This window comes from Sinohyriopsis cumingii, chromosome 3 (genome assembly GCF_028554795.1).
Source record: "Sinohyriopsis cumingii isolate HCF-2022 chromosome 3, ASM2855479v2, whole genome shotgun sequence".
NCBI lineage: Eukaryota > Metazoa > Mollusca > Bivalvia > Unionida > Unionidae > Sinohyriopsis > Sinohyriopsis cumingii.
This window is the reverse complement of record NC_142963.1, coordinates 89,232,218-89,255,882: the sequence shown is the minus strand read 5'-3', so window position 1 is coordinate 89,255,882 and position 23,665 is coordinate 89,232,218. Positions and strand designations below refer to the sequence as shown.

Sequence of the window (23,665 nt, the reverse complement as noted above, 5' to 3'; positions counted from 1 at the left end):
ATTTCGACTGCAAGAACAAACTTAAAGACCTAATAATGTTTCCTACCTGAAATATTCTCAGCATTTTTTTATTTTTTTTAAATGTTTTTCTAATTTCATGGTGTTTGTTTTTGTAATAATATTATTATATGTTTTTATCTTATAGGTGTTGTCTAATGTTGTAAAGCGCTTAGAGCTTCTAAAGATTAGGCGATATACAAAGTCCTCATTATTATTATTATTATTATTATTATTATTTTCAGGTGGCATGTTACCGACAAGCTTTGTGATATTATTCAATGGAAGATAACTCACTATAAGGCATATAGTGTGATGCACGAACCAATGGATATTGGTGAAAGTAGATTTTAACTCTTAATGTACGGCACCGACTCAACGATCTCCCTGTACCCGCAATAGATGTCTTAAATGTACGAAATATCTAATCGCGCCGACTTGCACCACTGCCTATAGAATATTACGTCACAAATGAAAAGGTTTTGCATGCATTCAATTAGCACAACATTTAGAAAAATTCATAAAGAATGTAAATATCCGTAACCAGATTAATTTAGCTTCGGTCACTCAGCATGCGTCGGTTGTCATCGCTATGCTCTGGAAAGCCAAACCAGTGCGTTTACAAAGACAGATAAAATTAATAATGAAAACAAAGTTAGTCCAGTCACACACTTACCGTAAGCAAAATGAAACTTTTATTTAGCCAGGAGGAATATAGCAAGATCAGTTTCTATGTTAGCGTCACGTCACTTTCACGTCAAGCACATAGTCAACGCTTTCATAATGGATGGGATCAACATATATCCGCTTGATGTGAATAATCCGGAAGGGGGGTGCAGCTTTATTTTATATTCCCAGGCTGATATCTGCAAGTTCTCTGTGCATATACAGTTTGTGTATTCGAGTATGCGACTAGTTTAGAAGCTTTACATTATGCGTCATTGGTATATTTATTCTGAACATGCTCGTTTCTTTCTGACGCGAGCCGAATAAATTTGATTCTCTGAAAGAGATTTGGAGGCAATCGCTGTGATACTTGCTAAAATTGGTAAGATTTTGGAGGATGTGCATACGATTAGGTAAGCGAATAACACGTTCTTATAAAATGAAAGGTGTTGTAAATAACATTCAGCGACAATTATACAGTCAACGAAATACAGACACTTCTAATTTTTATGTAATTTCTCCAACACTGTAAAGAAAAATTTGAAGAATTATTTGGTTTCAATAATAATATGCTATTTCTCACGTTGATGCTTATTACAACATGTCATCCACTTGTTATGACGTGATGGAGTTATTATTATCTAAGGACAACCACAGGCTTGAGGGCAGTTCAAAGTGGCCATCATTTACATTTGAGGCATGCGATAGAAAAGGCCGATGACGTTCCTGATGTGGTATGTTACATGCTACCTTACCACATCATCGATCAAAATACTACTGCGCATCAATGTAAATACCTTGTCAGTCATTTGGTTGATGTAGTATGCCTGAGGAAAAATGATATCGTGCTACAAAATCTTGTTAAATAGCATATTTAGTATAGAACTTCGTAGTAGCCTCTTGACTGAGATGTTTATGTATATTGAATCGAACAGATTGTAAACACAAACTCTGCTGAGGAAAAGAACAAGTAAAGAAAATTTACGTATGCATTTTTTTCCTAGGAAATATTTTGATCAGAATGTTTTGATATTTTAGACGGATGTTGGCGGCTTTTAGCGGAGTAAGAGTGTAATTTTCTGGTGAACGTTTGTTGAATACCTCGGACTCGTGTTGAAACCGGTCGTTTTAATGACCTTCTTTATGAACAAAATGAAAATATAAGTTTTTGGGTAGATATACAGAAATATTTCACGAGTGTGAAGTGGAAAAATTTTGTATAGTCATTCGTGACTTCTAGTAGAAAGGAAAATGAAAATCCATGCTATCTATATGTTTAATTTTCATTTTTTCAGCTCAATTTGTGGAAGACTCCCTACATGGAGAACAAGGTACTTTAGTATCCAGTTCATACAAAGTTTCAACAAACCTTGTAAAATATAAAATGAGAATGCGTTTGCTGATTTCAAACGAAATTTTTTAAGTGAGTTAAATACTTCTTATCTTGTGCAAGTCTTTGCGAACAAAATATTTAAAATTTTCAACGAGATTCATAAGTTTAACAAATCATCAACGAAGGATAAAACAAGAACCCAAGGTAACTCTCTTCCCCTTTCCATATCATTTTTTTTCTGAATCTAAAATTAACGGTCATTTCGACTTTAACATATTCTCTTCTTCTTCTTGTACTTGTTGATGGTTTTGCTCTTCTTCTTTTTCTTCAGTGTCCAGCATCATCTGCTGCACCCATTCCTTTTTAAAGATTTCATCGATTTGACTCTCATTCTTTACAGCTGATGGAACAAATACGACACTGACCACATCTGACAAACGTAAGCATGTGCCTCTTTTTAATTCTTCATAATTCTTTTCAATATATTCTGTTCACATCCTCAATTACATCGTCGGAAGATTTCTAATTCCTATGAAGTACAATAAACGTAATATCTATTGATCATTTTTCCACTGTATTTCACAATACAGCGTTTGACCATTCACACAAAGATTACTAGTTACTTTTATATCCCCACATTAACACAATATGCTGTTTTGCGGAACTGAAATCACTGAATAAACAAATTTGTTGGGAACTACTGTAATAATACACTGGTTTATTTTACATGGCATTAAGCGACTGTTACCGTGATCTAAACATATATCCATAGGAGCACAAATCGTCGTTGTGTGGAGCTGTAAACAACTGAGGAAACCAGTCCTTTGTAATGCAGCTGAGTACGCGTGACTTGTCCAATGTTTGTTTGCAGGGACTTTGAATGGGGTAAATTTCTGATGGGTCTAGAGCATACATGTCAAAAGAGAGTCTTCTAAGGAAGTAATCCAGAATACAAATTATTCCTAGTGTTTGTGAGGTGGAGCGAACGTTCTGTCTGTAATATTCAGTGTAATTTTAGAAGATGCTTACTCCTACTCCTGCCAAGTGTAGTAGAAGTAGAACTGAAATTACACTGAAGATATCATTAAGCAACGCTTAAAACCATTCTTAAATGTCATATGTATGTATGTATGTATGTATGTATGTATGTAAGTAGGCAGGTAGGTACGTAGGTAGCTAGGTAGGCAGGCAGGCAGGTAGGTAGGTTGGTACGTACGTACATACATACATACATACAGACAGACAGACACACAAAGACAGACAGACATGAACTATGATGTTATGCGTATTATTATGTTTATTATTTAAACGAAATTAATTTATATATGTTTTAATACATTGGGAGGGGTGGGGGTGTACAGTTTCTCCTTGTCTAGTAGCTTGATCTTTATGCTGACTAAAGAGAATATCCACAGTATCCTATTACAACTTTCTGTTCCATTTTAGAACTCATGGCATGGCCAAAAGAGGACAAAACATTCTCTTTTATTTGTCTCTTTAACTGACCGACTGTCCTTTATTCCTCTTCTATCTTTGACCTCCCTCCAAAACACTCCACCGTTATCACAAATAGAGCAATTTAATCGTGATCCTTGTCAAAATGTGCACATTTTCATGTCTTCAATTTTAGCTCTCCAAACATTTACGACCTGGACAGCTCAAGGTAAATATCTATATGTATATCTATTTTGCAAGTTTTCTTCCATAAAATCTATGAAAATTTAAAACTAAATTAACATTTGGGATTATGAAAATATAAAAGTTTAAGAAGACAATACAAATTAATAAAATTGACGCTCGAGATGCAGATCGTTGTGCATGTGTTAATTTATATTTTTCTTACCAAGCTTAAATCTTGAATTTTAATCAATATTTGTCGACTAGTTATATTCCTGGAATAAGGAAAATATATTTGCCACTGAAAACGAAAAGAAATTATATTCATCAACTAATTAAGAGTTTTTAGATGAAGCAGTTTGCTATAACTGCAGTGAAAACAGTTACTAATAAAATACAATAATCATCAGGGAATATTATCAAGATTTTATGAATGGACTCAACAGTTTCCATTGACAGGATACAATAGTAATACTTTAAAATGTAAAACTATGAAAGAAGTTTTATGTTTGGTCGTAAGTAACCGATATTATAATACGCATATTGAATTTGTACTGAGAAAAAAATATGTGAATTTAAGAAATGCTTAAATGTTGTTTTTTTTTCTCTCATTTTTCTTCAAGCTCCCCAGACAAATTTGAATTACAACTTAAATACAAAAGGTTATGCTCTTATCTCTTTTATTGGTTATTTTCCTTGTTTGTCTTTCTAACTCTATTTTCGACCTTAGAATACATACTGTTTATTTCGCTAATCGTCTTTGTTCGCCTTTTTCAGGATGTTGTACCGAATACTTTCTGCAAATTTTGTGAGGGTAAAATTACCCAAAATCCTTTCACTGTTCTTCAATTTGATATTTTGTCTTTGTTTCTGTATAGCTTTCGGAACAAGTCTGAAACAGAGAACATCCACAGAAGTCACCCTTTAACAACCCACTCCATCTTTTTGTCTCCAATTGAATTAATTAAATCTCTACTTTTCATTCTCATTTATTTGTGGGGACTCTGATTATTTTGTTTTGTTTCGATTTTTATTCCCGACAAGTTGCGTTATTTTCCATTTCAAGGAGTGTTCAAAGCACAATTCGACCCTACATTGGCGAGGTGGAAGAAAGTTTATGTCAGTGATGTTTATTATCATGTTCTTCAAATTCACCCTTCCGCGCAGTGTAGTAGAGAAGTCATGGAAGTTAACCAGAATATACTACTTATCTACTTCCCCCCAAAAAACTTTACTTGCACATGTGTATTATTGTTAAATTATTCAGTGTGTATCGCATTTCAACCATTCCAATTTACTCAATCACTTTAATGTAATTACTGTTTTAGTAGAAATTTCTTATCCTTCCTTTACAATTGGATATTCAGAATATGGCCGCTCACGAGGCATTTGATATACAACTCTTTACAAATGTGCATTAGTTTCTCTCCAATTTAACATGTCTCTATCAGTCACTTACATATTTCTATGAGTTTCGGTAACACTTTGCTTCGAGAAGAGAAGTGTTATCTTTTTCATACTGACCGGAAACAGATATATCTAGTTTCTTTTTTTGATTAGATTCTAATGTCGGAAGATAATTTAACCCATTGCAAACTTGGCTGCCTGAGAAAGGAAGATTTGTTGTACTTACCACAAATTAATCATATTCAAGTTTGAATGAATCACAACAGAGAAAATAAAGGGAGAAAGAATTACAAGTTATTTAAAAGGCTTATTTTAATATAAGTATTAAAATCATTTCTGACGAGGGACGAGGAGGCGAGGGTTTATTATGTACAAGATTATTTTCTATTTTCCTGACGCAATTACGAAGGCTGACCGTCCATTTAACGCCAGAATTTAAGCTCTTGGTGTCTCCCTCCCCGAGTCTGTCTTGCCTCTTTTTCAGAGGCATCTCAAACGGAACTTTCCACCAGTATTATACTATATTAAACGATAAATTGTCAGGCGATGGTAAGAAAACAAAACTTAATTATGACTTAAGTGCGGAACAAATTCTATTTCAATTATTTATTTTTCTTTTATGATACATATAAAATGTTTCAGATGTTACATTTACTCTTTCGAAAAGTGATGTGTACATTGGAGACAGTGATGTAAAAATGGTCTGCATCGTTTGGAACTATTCTGGTGTTACAAAAGTTGAAATCCATCGAGAATCGGCTGCATCTGGAACAATACAAACCAACGTCAGCATCACGCCAGATAACAGGAACGTAAACACGAGTAGAATCAAGCTAAAGACGGGAACTATCACTTCTAATTCGGCAATCGTTCGTCTCAACGTCGCCAACCACGTGGCATGCAAAGACAATGGACAATACTACTGTACAGTGACGGGTGAACGGGTCTCAAACGCAACATTGAAGCTAGATCTATTAAGTTTAGAAATCTGATATGCTTGAAGCATGCTTACAGACGTTGGGTTTTCCTTTGATGATTTACTTTCAGTTTATTTTGAGCCCTTGAAAGTAACCAGTGACGTGAAATGAAACTTTTAGCGAACAAAAATGTTTTATTTTTTGCACGAAAACATAACCCCTACATATACAAGAAGGGGAGAGTAACTTCATGGGTTGATTGAATCTCAGATAAAGACATTCACTGTAGCTTAATATATTTTTAAAGCTTTTCAGTCAAAAATGCCTTAATTTAAAAAACCGATTGTTATGTATATCTGTATGTTCTGCAACTCTTGGTACATGATTGTGTCTATATTATGCGCCACTTTTGTTCATGACTGTAAATTGTAATGATCATCTATAATCAAGATATTTTGTATAGTTGGATTTTGTACATGGGTATGCAGTTCTATTTTAACATATTATTAATATAGATTGTGTAGGGACTATAAATAGTTGTTGACATAGGTGTTTATGATTATAAATAATGATATTAATAATAAAACCTGTTGACATCTTTGTTTTAATTTCTCATTGTCTGGTGTGTTCAGGTGGGTTCATAGAAGAATTAATTTTTTTTTCTCCATTGAATGGTTTAAGTCAGGTGGGTTCTTTTACGATGTGAGATATTTACAAAAAGTCACGTTGCTAGAAATAGCAAAATACCGTTTGCACCCCTTTTGTTTGTATAAAAGTACATGGAGCTGGACAGTTTTGATTATTATTATTTCTTATGTTCTTGTTGCAAAATCAGTCTTCAGACCAATTTAGTGTTGCGTTTAGATATTATTTGAAAGGAAACATTTGTTTGGATTTGTTCACTGGAAATACAGAGTACTCATTGGACTAAAATATTATTCCTGGACTATTGTGAATTATTCAAAGGATTTCTGGGCAATGACATTTTGATAAATCAGGACTGCCGACAGTGCAGTACATTCGAGGATCTGAAATTCATTTAGAACATTCGATTCTTTTGGACTATAAAACAAATTTAAAGGATGTTTTTGGATCCAATTCATAATTCTCAAAGTTCTTTTTATATTATCATTTTAAAAGTTTCATAATTAAATTATTTAAATCTTACCAAACTTGTTGGTCTTGTTTCTTTCTGTTACTTACTTTATGACCTTAGATTCGTAACACGATCCTTACTTTTTATTGACTCTTTCTGCAACAGGAAAGCCAAGTAAACCTTCTCTAACCTTATCCAGAGCCATGGTGGAGGATAAAGAAAACTGAGATGACCTACCTTTTATTTGTGAGGGAGACGTGGGTTTTCCAGCTGGAAAACTTGTGCTTGACTCTGACTTTACAAGTAACTTTTATCCGTACATTACGAACATCAATACAACAATTTCAGAGGAAACATGTCAAGCCTATCAAAAAGTCACTTTCTACTATGCCTTTTCGAGAGACTGGCATGGCAAGGAAATTCGTTGCTCTGCCGTCAACTACCGAAGCCTACGACAAAATGAAATACTACCATTTGATAAACAGTTAGTGGAAGTTGTACCAGGTTAGTAAGCTGCAAAGATCCGGAGACGTCATATACCAACAAATCCTAGTCATTTGAATCATGTTTTCGTAGCCAAGCGTGTTAGATATTGTGTTACCTTCCCACAACACAGTTTGCCATCACTCCCCATCCTCTATATCATTTGACAAAATTATCACAGGTCTGATGCTTGTGGATGCAATGACGAAATATGAAAGGAACATTACTTTTGGGTTTATTTTCAGCCCCCTACTCCGTGGGGAGAACATATAATTTTCAAAACTGTCCAATTTCCTTACAAAATGTTATATTACAATTATATATACCCCACCTTACCCAAATTCAAGTAAATGACAGTAATAGATTTCTGGACATTATCCTGGTCATAGTTTTGAGGCATGGGAACTTGGCTCACTCTGGAGGGGAGGAGAAGAAAACTAAATGTTTTGAAAAATATGTATGTTTTATCGCACGTAAATGTTTGTTATGAAAAAGATTGATAATTTTACGCCATCCGCAATTTTCATAGACAACGTGTTAATTGGCAACGGTGTGCGATTGAAATATCTATAGTTTCAAGCTCGTTAAACACAGTGTATGCCAAAGTTTTGTGGTTGCTGGCTTTATGAATGAGATTAGTTTTCAAAGTTAGAAAGAGTGAACGTAAAGTACATACAAAGTCTTTATCTTGCTGGCGTGCTATAAAGTCTGCATCAGGTATTTAAATATATAAAATATGAATGAATACTTAAATAGGTTAATCATCTCAATGCATTGTCTCCCACTGATATTTAAAAATGTATATTTTAATACAATTTGTTAGGCATGCTTCTATTCGTATTTATATGGTCTAATTTAGTGTTTTCATTTTGTAATGTATAATTAAATGTTCTAAATTTAAGCTTAACCTAAATCGCATGACGTACGTTAAATATGTATGGTAGTCATGGATGTGTTCACATATGGTTGTTCTTATTATAGTTTGATTTCATTTAAGCAATATTTGTATTCTGTTTGCTTGCTCTACCTGTTCGCTTTTAATAGAATATGTTATATGCATATATAGACAACTTGATTAGATTATTGTACCATTTAAATAAATTGAGCAAATCGTCCTGGCTGCAAGAATTTTAGACTTACATTTTTGGACTACATATTTTGCAAATTTATATTGACTGTGTAGATGGAAACGTGCATGTTGGCTTGTGTCCAGGCTTTTTGTGTTTTGGTGTCTACGAAACCAACGGATGCAACTATATGCAAAAGTCCTAATAGAAAAAAGTCACACGGTATAAAGAAGGGGTTTCTGGATCAAGAACTGGAATTGGCCTGCCCATCGCAGACCCCTATCATACTACTACTCAAATACTATAAACATATCCAATTATATATATATATATATATATATATATATATATATATATATATATATATATATATATATATATATATACACACACAACACAATCCAAAATATATAATAGATTGTAAGTTGATTACCTGTTAAAAAGGCGTCCAAGTTATTTTATTAAGACCATCAAAACATTTATTCTGTGGACAATCGCGCAATGATATCATTGTAACAAGATAATCGGGTGGAATTTCCGGATTCACAACAGAACACTTTTGGCGATGATATAAATACAATGTTTCATAATTAATTATTTGAATGAGCAATTAATTATGAATATGTGCGTGTATATATAATCCAAATAATGGATTTAATTAACATAAGAACGCAGAGACTTAATAATGAAAAATACAAATAAATTATTTTACCAAATACAAGCACAAGGGGTGAATGGTTCATAACGATTTGACAATGAAAATATGGATATAGTTTACTCAGCTAGTAAACAATATAGAATTTTACTCATGTAGTAAAATGAATTCATTCAGGTAGTGAAATTATGGTGATAAAAAGGACAGATATACAACTTATCTTTACAGTCCCGAAAGATACAATGGGTTTTACGAACCCCAAATTAGTCAACGGCTAATTGATTATATGTTAGGAGATACACTCCGTCACCAGCACACTTTATTTCAGCTCCACGGCTGCTACAGTTCAGCTTCACAGCTTCTACGGTTAATTCCTGTGGTTGTCTTTACAGCTTTCACCACGTCGACCCCGATCACTCTGATAACTTTGAACGCTTGGGTCACTCTGGTAACTCTAGACACTCTAGACACCCTAGATACTCAGGACACTCCAAACAGCTCTACACACTCCGGACATTCCGAATACTCCGAACAGTCCGAACAGCTCTACAGCTGAAGATATGCAAGTCCTTATAGTATATCGCTGACTGACAAGACTATCCATAATGTAAAGATTTTTACCTACTGTGAGGTATTTATACACATATATTGTCTGTGCACTGAAGGCATTCGGTTCTTCCCATCGAAAGCACTTCGCACGTGCGGCGTATGATGAACCGAACTCACTATTTCGAAATACAACACAATATACATAAATCACCCTCGGGTATCGTTGTACACGAAAAACGAAACCCGAATACATGCATTTAATATATTTTTTTATACAATTCCGTGACAATCATTGAATTGTCTCCATACTACATAAATGACAACAGTTGTGATTCTGTGTTCAGCGCAACGAATGTATCAACACTGTTGATGTTGACAACTCAACCGTGCCAATATAGGCACTGTCTGTACGCGTTGGAGGTTTCCTTGCTAGCTAACATGACTGTTTTTGGCAACGAAAATAACCAAAATAACGTTGCTGACATCTCTCTGCGAATTCCAGTTATGTGACTGAGACGAATCGCACACGAAAAGGATCATGAGCCTCTATGTAGTTGTGCTAGACGATAATAAAATCTACGGTTGTAATTGGGATTCGGAAATATTAATTTTTTTAAGGGCAGCGACGGCAGTTGCGCGGTCTACAGGTACATGATCTGCATGCTCCTTTGCGTATTCCATTATCGATGGGCCAGCAGACCTTGCATAATCATTGCCGTATCTGGCAATTCCGAAAATATTTGTGGCAATGTCAACGATTCAAGAATTGTTTCGATTTCCTTTACGTCGAATAACATGCGCTAATGAAGAGCACCATGATACCATCGTTGACAAATCTAATCTTGGAACCGGCTGTTAGTCATTACCGTTGTCACTACGTACAAGTTTTCCCTCTTGATCTCAAATGGACCTAGACGTGTCCTGCACTTCTACTTTTAATGGTTTGAGGTCCCTTGCTGGGTACGAATAATAATGAAAATATCTTTTACTTGTATTAATATCACAGGGATTGGACGTATCGTTGAATTTTGCCATAATTTGTACATTACAGATTTTGTCTAATATCTTTTGCTATCCACATCCGTAATCCGATTCCCTCTGCCACATTTGCAATTATCAAATCGGTCGGAGCAGCTTCACTGATTACTTTCTCAACGGGGATGGCTTGCTGTTGATGGCGTTCTGATTGCCTTTGATTCTTCCCGGGTTCCCGAGTCACTAATCATCGTAGACGATATCGAATTGGTTTAATTGTATTGCAATACTAGATTTCTTAAACGATCTGAAGCAGCACTTTCAATACAGTCAACAACTTGCATTGCATCTTGTTTAGCGATCACTGCAACGAGCGAGGTCAGGGCCACTAGAACATTCGATGCAACCTTGACAAACCTCCGTGCACGATCACCGGAGTTTAAATGCTTAATATACGTGTAATCGGATTTTCTCACGCTGACAGTGCATACAGGTACAACACATACACATACGGCGGTAATTTTATTCTATCAGGCCGATCTCTTATGTACAGCTGTATCGTCAAGGTCACGACTCAGATATCCAACGCGACCTTGTCGTGGTCCACTCTGGTGACCTTGATAATCCTTGCAAAGGCACGCTTCATCGCAGCATTAATTTAGCAAAGAATAGGAAGTGCCTCAGAATTCATCAACGGTGGTATATAGATCATCTATGTTGTTAATGAATTCATACATTAAAGCGCCAAGCGTCTGCACGTCCATTATGCCTCGTTGAGGACTTCTGACACGTTGTTGCAGACGATTACTGACCTTATAAGTATTTCCAGTCGATCCAAAAGATTGTTGGGGTCACAGGTCTACCAACGCCTTCTTTCTTTGGTTGTGTTTTTCATTGTCCGTCTTCGAAGTGTTTGAGCCATATGGTCGGCCGTGGAGTAGTGCATCATTTTAGTAGCCTTGGTTGCTGTTTTTATATCATCTTTCGCTTCCTGTGTTTTTGTGCTCAAGAAGTACTTTTAGGACTGGGGAAAGTTCTATCAGTGGAGGTTTACGTCGTTGTTTAAGTTCTCTTTGCCAAAAGATATCTTGGAATAGCAGGGTACGTTTTAATAAGTATAGATTGTCTAGGTTGGGGTTCATATGATGTATGGATTGGGGTTCGTCGTCAAGTTCGCTTTCTTAAGATGGATGGTATTAAGGTTTGGATTGTTTATATGGCCTGGGTTGAGGTTTTCGATCTCGTGCGTTCTGCTTGGCACACTGATTCGTAGGTTTTCCCCTCTCTATGTATTCATAAAAACTTCAGTCATTTGTTGCTTGTCTCCAGCTTGAAATCTATCACGTATTTTATTATAATGTTCACACGGCTAGCCAGGGGGCTACAGGACACCCCATAATCATAAAACTTTGTTGGTACTTAAACAAGAAATTGCGTCAAATAAGGTGGTCTGGTAAGAGCGGCACGTATAGGATTTTAAAAAAATCCACGACAGCCTGGTTCACTAAACATTTTCCGTGGTTATTACAGCATTTCATGTGCCGCTCTGACGTCTTCGAGTACACGGGAGACTTTTGAGATAACATCAACGCACTCTTCAATTTCTTCGGTCTCTTCTTTGCATTTTTATATCTGCTCTGACAAGCGTAAAGTAGTCTCCGCTGTTGCTTCTGTGCCTTTGTTCGTCAGGATAACAGGTCCCGTTCCTTTTCTGTTGGCATCATCGCAACCATATGTTCAAAGTCTGTTGCAAGGTCTTCACTTGAGGTCTGTCGCAAATGAAACACGTCTCTGACACTTTTGCGACCAGCTATAACATCGTGGATCAGTTTCAGGTGTTCGCGAGTAGCTTTGTGGCCTCGGTCAGCATATTCTATTATGGTATGTCTGGCATTTTTTGGCATTTTATACATTTATTGTGATTTTTAAATTACAGACCCAATCGATACTTTAGTGGGAGGCAGAACCTCCAGTGCAATCAAGAAAACCAGACGGGTTCTGGGTCGGCGGCACCGATGTACCCATGCGAGGATATGAGCGTCAACACCACGAAATATTAACATAATGCAGTTGAAACGGATCATTTTAGGCTCGTGTGCATATCATTGGGTCACAAAATTCACATCTGTGTTTTTGTGCCGTCCAAAGGAAAATATTCTCTCGGAGTTGTCTTGGCGATCAAGAATCCCATTGTCGTGCACGACAGGCTTATTACGCTCTGGGTCAAGGTCGTCAATCAATGGGGATTCATATATCGTAGAAAAGACCTCAATGGTGGATAACGAAGACGTCTTCGACGACGCAAGCTCTTCTTGAAATTCCTCATTACATCATAATACAGTAAATAGTCTGCAGATGATGCAAGTACGTACAACCAATCCATGGTCAGATTATACAACACGGATACAGCCGGGCCAATGATCAGCGGACGAACCGATAATTTGGAATCACATTCCCCAGGTTTTGGTCGGTCGAGGATTTACCAGCGCAGAGAAGTCAATTAAGGTGAAATCTCTTGCACTTCTCCTCTTTTACGTAGATACCATGTTGAACAGCAATTTTGTTTTACTCAATAATTCCTTCATATTGTGTTCAGTGCCGCATGAAAATTAGGACAGTGAATAAAACTCAGGGTGGAAAAAGTAAAGTTAGTGCCGGAAAAGATGGAACTTGCGCATGATGAGGCCCAAAGAAACGTACGATCGTGGGAGGAAGCAAATGCGAGTCTAAAATTCGGCAATGATATCTTAACGAAGCTGTCTGGGACCCATTTGCAAAACATACCTCTGTACACAATTATTGCGGGGCTTTGATTAACAAGATAAAACTAGTGTCGTCGACATGTTCATATCCTTCTATGCACGAGGACCGATCACATAGGAGCGGATATTGCAGTTCTATTCAGGCAAGGAATTACTTGAACCAATTATCGACACAATAAATATCGTGTTCCAGACGTTGTGGACATTGCAGCATGCATCACGATCAGGTCATTCTAGAACAATTTAATGGTATACTTGCGGATTGATTATTCTGGCTTTGGGTTTTGCATCATTAGACGTAAAAACGGTTTCGGTAATTTCTCTGGCGTTGTGCATCAGTTCATATACCTCATTAATGTTGGGTGTGTATGTCATTTGTATATGATATGCCAAAGGCAATTCTTGAGTTGATCGGTATATTGCTGCATTAACTCAATAATTCGATGTTATCCTCACTGCTCGTTTCAGTATGATCATCACTACGTTCTTTCGCCTAACAACATATCTTTTTCAGCACCCTTCTTATATGCTTCACTGAGTTTAAGAAGTTCCGAATACGCATTTGAATATTATGCAACATCTTTTGGACCTCTTTGAGGAATCGGTATGACGCATTTGGGCGAAGTGGTGATTCCAACGTTTCTTTGGTGGTACCATCAAACCATTACTGAAGAAATTTAATTAGCTATGCCCAAAAGTCCTTTCAAAATAATTTACGTATCAATCGTTGAAGATTTCGACATTGTATAACCCGTTAACCGATTAGCTTACTGAGAACGTTTAACAAGTAATAAAGTATAACTCGTATATAAACTTAACACCTCTCATGAAAAACAACATGATACTCATTCCCCTATTTGTCGATGTAAAAACAGATGCCATATAACATTTCCACTCTATCATTATTAGTTTTATTGTACACATAGCCCCGCAAATTATCTTGGTATGTTGAATAATTGCATAAGTGGTCACACGTATTTGTCTTGAAATGATCATTCTCTGTCTCAGATTATTGATTAACGCTTCCACCAACAATAATTTGAGTCGTTTTGTATATCGACGGTAGTCAGTTTGAATGATTGGCACGGCAGAATACTCAGTATTTGTAACAAACTTGTCTTGTAAAAAACATAGTACATTGCAGCTCTCTCCTATAGCTTAAAATATAGGTCTGCGATTTGTATTGATCTACAGGACAAGGCAAGCTCACGTGGGCTTCCCGTGGAACGTTTCTGGGAGGAAATCATAGACGCACCCATTAGCAAAACTCGTCGGTGGAATAAAGTCAAAGGGCATATAGAAAGGTTTCGGGATCAGGAACCGAAATCACCTAGCCCATCTCAAACCACTATAATGACTTCTATCTTAGGCAATGAAAAAGTCATTTGGTCTGATTTGGTAAGGAACATGTGCAAACAATATAAAACAGTTAGAAGATATATTTAAGTCAATTGTATTATATAAAATCGTGAAATGATCCTTTTTGTGATCTTATTATATACAATTGTAAAATGATCTTATTTGTTGTGAATAACGCACACTAAGTAGAATGCTGCAAACAACGTTAACCCAGACTTGCTGTTTCCTAGTCCACATACAGACCAAGTACTACGCAATATGTTTTTCTGTAATTTCTAATCAACAGCGTATATTAAGATTTATCATTAAAATCTACCATCATATCTGCCACGGCAGATCTGTATTGATGCTTTTCGCAGCTGGATGAGCATTATATTCACAGTATTGGTAAATGCAATAGCTTTTACGATGCAGTCATGTGGTAGTTGGGATACTCTCCGCTATTTGAGTCCACCTCGCAAAGTCAACCGGGACAATCATATGTAGCACTGTAGATCTGTAAATAATTCAAATAATGTATCAAAAGTTATTTCAAATTGGAAGACAAGTGCTTTATAAAGGTAAGTAATAATTTACTAGTGTTCTGTCGTGAATCTAAAAAAATTAGTGTGAAAAATATTTTTCTTTAAAATTTCTATTGCAGGATTAAATTGCTATGTAACCGCATATGTCATAGGCTCCAATGCAACAATTTTGTGTGCGGTTGGGGATGTAAGCATTACGTTTGTTATAGTTACAGTGAGACCAAGCACTGGTGGAGAAATTGGCTTATCTTACGTTACTGGGGTCAACAGGCCTGGCCTTTTAGAAAAAAGTCTTAAAGCCACGTTAGCGTTGTCCGGCATAGGACCAAACCAGACGTTGTCATTGGAAATCCATCGGTTACTGTGTAATCAGATTAGTCAATATATCATCAATGTCAACAGTAACATAGGTGGAAGGATTAACCTTACAGGTGAGTGGCATTTTAGTAAAATTATGAGCATGTTTTGTAGAATATATAACTTGTGCAAGCCGGTGAACATATAGTGTTTATTCTTCAGATATTGGAATTTACCATGACAAGTCGATGTCAATTAATTGTTAGGACATTTGATCAGCGAGTGTAGTTGCAATAAGATCAAACCTTTGAATTCATATTTGAGTAGGATGTAATTGAGAAAATCATGCAAATAGCTTTCTCGAAATATTTGAAAATCACTCACTATGAACTTAATTCAATATGACGGAAGTTATGTCATATCTCTTGAAAAGAAAAATTCAAAACGGGAATGTCTGTAATCTACTCTCCTCCAATATTATCTTTCTGGTCGTTTGCCTGCAAGGAGTAAATAATCCAAACTTTCAGCTCGCCCCGTTGTTGGACAGACAACATTTGCATGTGTTGCTTTACTGGAGACTTCTGTTCTCTACACGTAACAAGATCATCCCCATATAGTTATGTGTATTATAATATAGTTCAATCCTTCATGTGTTCCTGTTCTGTTCTATTTGTATCACTGTCTATTTATCAGAAGGATACACCTCTTAAAGGTAAAATGTGGTCTTTATTGAACAGTATATACACTAAGACATGAGTCTCAAATTTATACGGATAGAAGGGAGTAAATGTTATAGATTGTCAGTCTATATGTATATTAAAGCTTTAATGAAGACGCGATAATTGAAAGAGGCTACGACTTTTCACTTGACAGAACGCTGTTGTTGCAACTACGCAGGTGCTAGAGCAGAAAAGTTTAATAGACTTTCCATTGCAGACAAGGCCGATGTACCAGCTATCACCGTGCCCAGTATCGTCAACGAAAATGGAACACTAGAAATTCGATGTCGAGGACATGTTGGGACGCCAGCAAAACAAATCTTCCTCGAGGTTCAGTTTTATGGATCCAGTATCTTCCAGACATTCTTCGGGGAGAACAAAACGATTACTACATCAAAAGAAAATGATTGTGATAATGAAAGAGAAACAGTGTTCACCATCTTCGCAACATCGTATTGGAACAACGGCACCGTTAGATGTTCTGTGCCAAACGATGACAATATTATTCTGTCATTTGAGTAACGAATGATCATTGTAGTCAAATTGAGTAATTATTTTTTTCTTGCTCTCATAATAGTACACTACTGCAATGGCATTGGATTGAAACAACATACATTTGTTTTGAAAACAGCTCGTAGTCCAAGCTTAAACCAATTCCTTGCTAACAATATTTTTTTACTATTCTAATCGTATGGATTCTTTGGAGCATGCCCCCCCCCCCAACCAACCAATTTAGTCGGCTGTATAGAATATGATTAACGTTTTAGGACGAACTATAGTTACTGTTACCAGCTCGCACTTATACAGACACAAGCGAGCGAGCAACAGAACTACGGAAGACAACGTGAGTCGGGTGGTTGGCCAGCGATCAATTAGCATTTTAATCAGTTTATAAATTCCATTATGAAAGTGGATATCTCTCCATGGTACACTTACTTATTTTTATGTCAAAATAATAAAACCTATTTTTTAGTATGAAGGTTGTGTTATCACGTGAAACTATATCTTGAAGGAACAGTTTTTCGACAAACAAGAGTTTGTCGAAATTGAAATTTAACCAGAATTTGCATTCCATGCAACAAATATAGTATATAGAAATGCATTAGGAACTTATACGCTTACATTATTTTATCATGAAACTTAATCGAAGAAAGAGATACAAACAGAACGTTAATTGACCATCGCACTTATAAGAGAATGTTTAAAGTAAATTACTCCCGAAACATTAACGTATAAAGTTTATATTTCTCTTTCACGCAATATTTTAAATTCTCTTTCAGCTATAACTTTTGAGCCTTCCAAAAGAGAAGTGTACATAGGCGACAGAGGTTTCTCAATGACGTGTAATGTCCCAAGTCACCACATCTCAGACGTGTTGAGATATATTACGAATCAGCGAGACTTTGCACGAAAGAAATTATTGCAAATGTAGAGCCACAATCTACCGTTACATACAGGAAAGGAATCATTTTGTCAGAAGCAGCCTTTATGGATGATAATGTCAACGTGACAATTGGGTTTACTTATAACTTAACATGTAATGATGACGGAATGTACCACTGCATAGCCGTGGGCACCGCCATCTTTATTTCCAGCATTAAACTGAGAATTTCTAGTGAGTGATTACAACGTTATCGTATTTCCTTTCCTTCTAATAATGCCAAAATACGGTTGTACTACTTATGTAAACTACACAGGTGCATGAATAACAAAGCTTAGGGACCAGCCAACCTCACCCCATCCCCACACCATTGGGTTATGGCCGAAAAGAACTTTTTAAACGTGTTGTCCTGTATTAGCTGGTACTTGGGAAGGGGGTGGCGGGCGGGGGTAGATGTGTACAGAATTATTGTAATAAATGTATAATACTTCTTGCAGACATGGTAGTTCATTGCGTCAACATAAGAACGCTAATGTATGGTTTGTGTGGTGTTAAGTATAACGCCAATATAAGCAAGCTCATTCAAAAGAGGTTGTGTAAACATGTTGCGCTAACGTTGGTGCCTGCGGTGCAAGCCGCATAATGAGGAATACGCATTTGTTGTCATTTTCAGTTCGACATTGTTTCATCATACCATTTACAAAACCATTCTAGTTTGGTATGAAACTAGCATAAGCACATCCATTTAGGGAAATGTAGTGATAATGATAAAGCTCTGAATAAGTAAGGCATGTGTGCCATCAGGCCATCTGTCGAAGTACTTCAGAAAGGATGTATATAATAGAGCTAATCTGCATGCAATGTGGGCTATTCAGCCAGTTCTACAGCCTGTTCTGCTCCATTGCGCAAGGGTGTAGCCCTTTATCCCAGCACAATGTCTGAGAACTGAGTCTATGTCCCGTCTCCATGGCGCAGGGCCAGACGGGCAAAGGATATGTTTGAATCCTGGGCGGAGGAGTCCCTATACGAACTAGCTAGCAGGGTCGAGCTTCCAGCAACCGAAGTGCCGAATTGTGTCGACCCTACCAGACTTTTTAGATCGTCAGAGCAGAGCTAACGCGATTATGAAAGATCATCGCGCAACGGTACCCGACAATCATGAGCTGGAAGCCGATGCCTTGGCATTTCCTAATGCCAACCCACCAAGAAGACAAGGTGTCAATCACGGAGAGCTCATGAACTGAGTCGGCCTGAAGTCAGCCTCATCTACATGGCATACTGGTGAAAGCAGTACAATAACCATCCAAATGTATACGATGTAGGAACTAAGATGGTTACTGCAAAAGTGACATAACAATTTCACAGTGATTCAGTTGCTGTACAGAAATTCTAAATAAAAAGCTGAGCATGGGTGTGTGATTTGAATTTTTAACGTAGCTTAAAAAAAATTCAGTCATATCGCTACGATGTCTGCAGTGTGACAGTTTATAGTGATATCTAGCACTGGGGCAACATGCCGCAGACATGTAGCCTGATGTCCCACCCAGGCACATTATCCTGACACCAGGCCGACCAGTCCTAACACTAACCTCTTAATGCTGAGCTCCAAGCGAGGCAGCTGTTAGTACCATTTTTGTAAGTCTTTGGTATGACTCGGCTAGGGATCTATCCCACGACCTCCCGCATCCGAGGCGGACGCTCTAACCACTAGGCCACCGGAGCGGTAAATAAAAAGTTGACACCTTCTTTATGGCTAATGGCGCCAAAGAAAGACCGAATTAGGAGTGAATGGTAAAGGAATATTGGAACTCCATAGGTATGTTATCCCACTTACAAATATATGCGGAGAAAAGGGGTGTTAAGCCGTACCCACGTTTCACACTAGTATATGACCATAGTATATAGATATACAACCAAACCTAAGCGTATGTTGCCACCATCTCGGCAAAGATTAAGGAGGAATGAATTACATCAGCTGTAAAAGGCACGAGATGAAATCTCAGCCGAAACTAGAAAAATGAAAACCCCACCTAAACGCCACCCACGACAAATGACGCTTTACTGGCTTCGCGATCTTCATTTTCTAAGGATGACTAAATTTTCTGCATCCTGGCGCTTCTTATTGTTGATGACTGTATCACAGAAAACTGAGTAGGGAGCTAGCACGCCTGCCCTAACAACGAGACCATCTATTGCTATTGTCGTCAATGGCACAGAGGCATATATACTAAAAGCGCCAGTGCACATTCATGTATTTCAGAAAACCATATCTAAAGGCCAACGCCTAAGACCAATATCGAAGTTTTTCTCTTTTGACGACCAACTCATGCCATCAAACACTCTTTTCGATTTGACATATATTCAGCTTCCATCCTTGTTTGGCTTCACAGATGGCTGGTATATTTCCTGTGTTTTATACATATCATTCCAATTCTCTGAACTGATTTTGTCTTGCCTGAAGTCCTCAAAACACTTAATTCAAATACATTGTTGCTAGTTTACATTCTTGCCTAAACTCGGCTATATGCATGCCACAATATTCTGCCAATTAGTTTGTTCCCGCATACCACTTTACTCTCTGGCTTCAGCTAGCCACACTTGTCGCAATAAAACGAAATGTCTGCACGAAATATTGCTTACTTTTTTCCATGATACTTTAATCTTTAATCACCGCCCCAAGTGTCGGCCAATTAGCACAATAAAATAGTTATTTTGGACATACTTCCTGGAAAAGGGGGAGATTGGTAGCCCCGAACGCCTATTTTAAATATACTGCTCTTGAAGGTACCGGATAATAGAAAACCCTTCTGATCATTAGCACCAATATTATTACACTAGATGTACAAATATTTGCTGTGAGGAAGACAAAGATTTTAATTGTACCTTTTTCAATTAGCGTCGTTGTTTAGATACTATTAATATGAGATATCAATATATGCCTCAAGAGTAATCTAAAGATGTTTTAAGAGTAAATCTAAATTAGAAGAACCGTAATTCCAAATAGACTGCCTCATGTGATATGCCTTCCTAGGTTACATGTTTCATATCCTCAAGCTCAAATATCAGATATTTATGATCGAAGTTATGCTTATTTAGAACGCAGGCTGACGTGCACACATGTATCCAAACATATTCTCAAGTCTCTGATCCCTCTGTCAAAACACGTGATTTAATATTTTCGGTAAATAACGTTATTTCAAACCAGGAAATCGTGCATTAAAGTGATTATAGGACACGCGGTACTAATTGTATGGAACAGTGGGGAACCAGCCTGGAAATCGATGAGCATAGAATAGAGAATATATAGGTTTGGGTGGCCAGGATTGGTTCATAAAGAAAGTTAATTTTTAGGAACAAGAATTTTGTGATTTTAACTTTAAAAAATAGAGACATTGTTTTCTTGATAGAATCTCAATCCTTTAACAGTCTTGAGTTTGGAACACTCATAACTAAAATTAGCACCTGACTCTTTGGAGCGGAATTAAAAACACGTGTTTCGAATACATTTGGGTCCACAAAATGCCGTGGCTAGTATACTATTCTCTACACAGAAGCCGTCATCCAAGTTTCATCTATACTGGTTTGATGATGAGCACTCAGAATATTTAAAGTTATTGAATTCTTATCATCATGTTGTTTGCAAATGTTTACTATGGGAACTGATTTAGTACCATGAGTCCTTGATACACGTATACTCCCAATGGGGCTTTGAGTCAACAATACTCTTCTCCTGGAGGACACAGATCTTATATTCTTTGCTATGTCATATAATCATCGATGTGCTAAGTCATACTTCTCGTCCACATTTATTATTTGTGTATTCTTTGCTTGGTTCTCTGATTTTTAATTACATTTTTGTCCGTGTCAGGTGAGCCCAAAGTCCTGAACTTGACACTATCGATTGAGGAAAACAAGCCAATCCTTGCAGACAGAATGTTCCGCTGTGAAGGAATGGTTGGTAGACCGGAGGGTCTGATGTTCGTCGAAGCGAACATTTCTGGATCGTTTCAACGATATGATTTTTTATCTGTCATCGAAAATACGCAAGTCAACTGTAATACCAACCAGAGTTTTCAGTTTTACTACACATTCAATATGAGCTGGCATGGCCGAGATATAAGGTGTGCAGTTAGGAATGCAAAAAACAACGAAATTATAAGGTCGCCACCAAAAACAATAGAAGTTGTACGCGGTAAGTTAACATTTGGTTTTAAAAACTTAAATCACCTTTAAGCAGAATGGGTGCCTCAAGATAAAGTTAATAAAAATAAATCAAGAGGTGTATAAATGACTTTACGCCCGAGGAAAGTGACATCATTCGGAAATCATTTCTAACGCGAAGTAAATAAAATGTTGGATTTGCAATAGAGGTAGAAATGATGCAAATCCTCTGTCAGAATTATTAATTTAGCCTATAATTGCCCGCTCTATAAAAATAAATTACGAAACTGATACGATCATGTGTTTTGCAATGGTTAGTGGCTGTAAATTCCTGTTTTGAACCAAGACTAAAAGGGTTTCTGAATGGTTTTGATACTATATGTTTATTCTTGTAAGGACTGATTAGGATGAATATGCAAATATTCCACTTTTATGTTGACTTTTCTATAAACTAGTATGTAAGAATTGTACCTATGCTAATTAATTCAGACAGCTACTGCAAATGTTACCATTGTGGCACAGTAAAAATCCATAGTCCAGTAAAGATATAAAAAAATCGATAAGAATTTGACTCAGTTATTGAATTTTGAATTAAAATAATAAAAATAATCAATGCATTTTCTTAGAATGACAAGAATAGTGAATACACTAAAGAGCCTCTTCGCTAGCCAAGGTTTCGATAATCCTATCTACACCTGGGCAGATCGAAAATATATTTTAGGTCTTTGTCCTAGCAATATCTATGGATTTCATGAGTTGCCTTCCTTAGTATGTAATACCAAATAACCGATAGCGTGTAACAGCGGTGCATTGTGCATCGGCCGGAAATGGTGGAGGCGATTGACTTAAAAGGATACTTTGTAAGTTGAACGTAGAACATGTGACTATTTACCAGAGAGAGGCCATTATAGGTGTATTTGAGTGAAACGTATTTGTACAAACACGGACTGGCAGTGGAAAATTGCTAATTTATCAGTTCATTCAAGCTGTGTGCTCCTCTTGTCTCGATCATGTAGTGACATCTCTCTAATTTTAACAACTTAATTCTGCTGGGATGCGGTGGTTTGCCGCAGCATCCAATGAAATTCTGAGACCCGAGGCACGAACATATCTGCTTGATACGCCAATATGTAGATAGGGTTATTATATTGGAACATTGGCTAGCAAAGATAGATAAAGAGTGATTTGATTAAGCTGTGCTTAAATATTCCTAAGGTAATCAACATCAAAAGAAAAAGTTCGCATTTGCTTATGCGGTCATCTTACAAAGGTTATTCTGTATTATACAATCTTCATTTCAGAGAACTACTGCGTTGGCAAGGGAGATTATGCGTATTACCCTCATCCTTATGAGTGTACAAAATACATCGGCTGCAAAAAGGACACAATTGTCGCCATTTCTTATTGTGACCCTGGTTTGTGCTGGGGAGTGAACCAGACAATAGGTTGCACCTATTGTCACAACCAATCCAGAGATCTTACTTGTTTGCCAGGCGCACGTAAATACTAGTTGAATCATTCATTCAATATTCATTGTTGTTTAATAAAATATACTCATCATGTCTCAGCCTCATATGAAAAAATCGTATAGTGTACATAAAGTTAACTGAAGCTTTTGTTTGCCTGTTTTTCAGTCAGGTAACAACGTTTCTAAAAGTGACTGCCGCTACTTGAAAAAGATATAACATCTACATCCAAAC

The 23,665-nt window shown here is 36.8% G+C and overlaps 1 protein-coding gene across 1 annotated transcript; it reads left to right on the top strand.

Annotated features, from left to right (window-relative positions):
* Positions 1-698: 698 nt before the first annotated feature.
* LOC149803263 (uncharacterized) lies at positions 699-8,591 on the top strand. The gene is made up of 5 exons (XM_089952913.1): positions 699-1,076; positions 1,959-1,994; positions 2,397-2,435; positions 3,627-3,659; positions 5,663-8,591. The coding sequence occupies exons 1-5, from the start codon at positions 1,061-1,063 to the stop codon at positions 6,010-6,012; spliced, it is 474 nt and encodes a 157-aa protein (XP_089809039.1). The 5' UTR covers positions 699-1,060; the 3' UTR covers positions 6,013-8,591.
* The last annotated feature ends 15,074 nt before the right edge of the window (positions 8,592-23,665 follow it).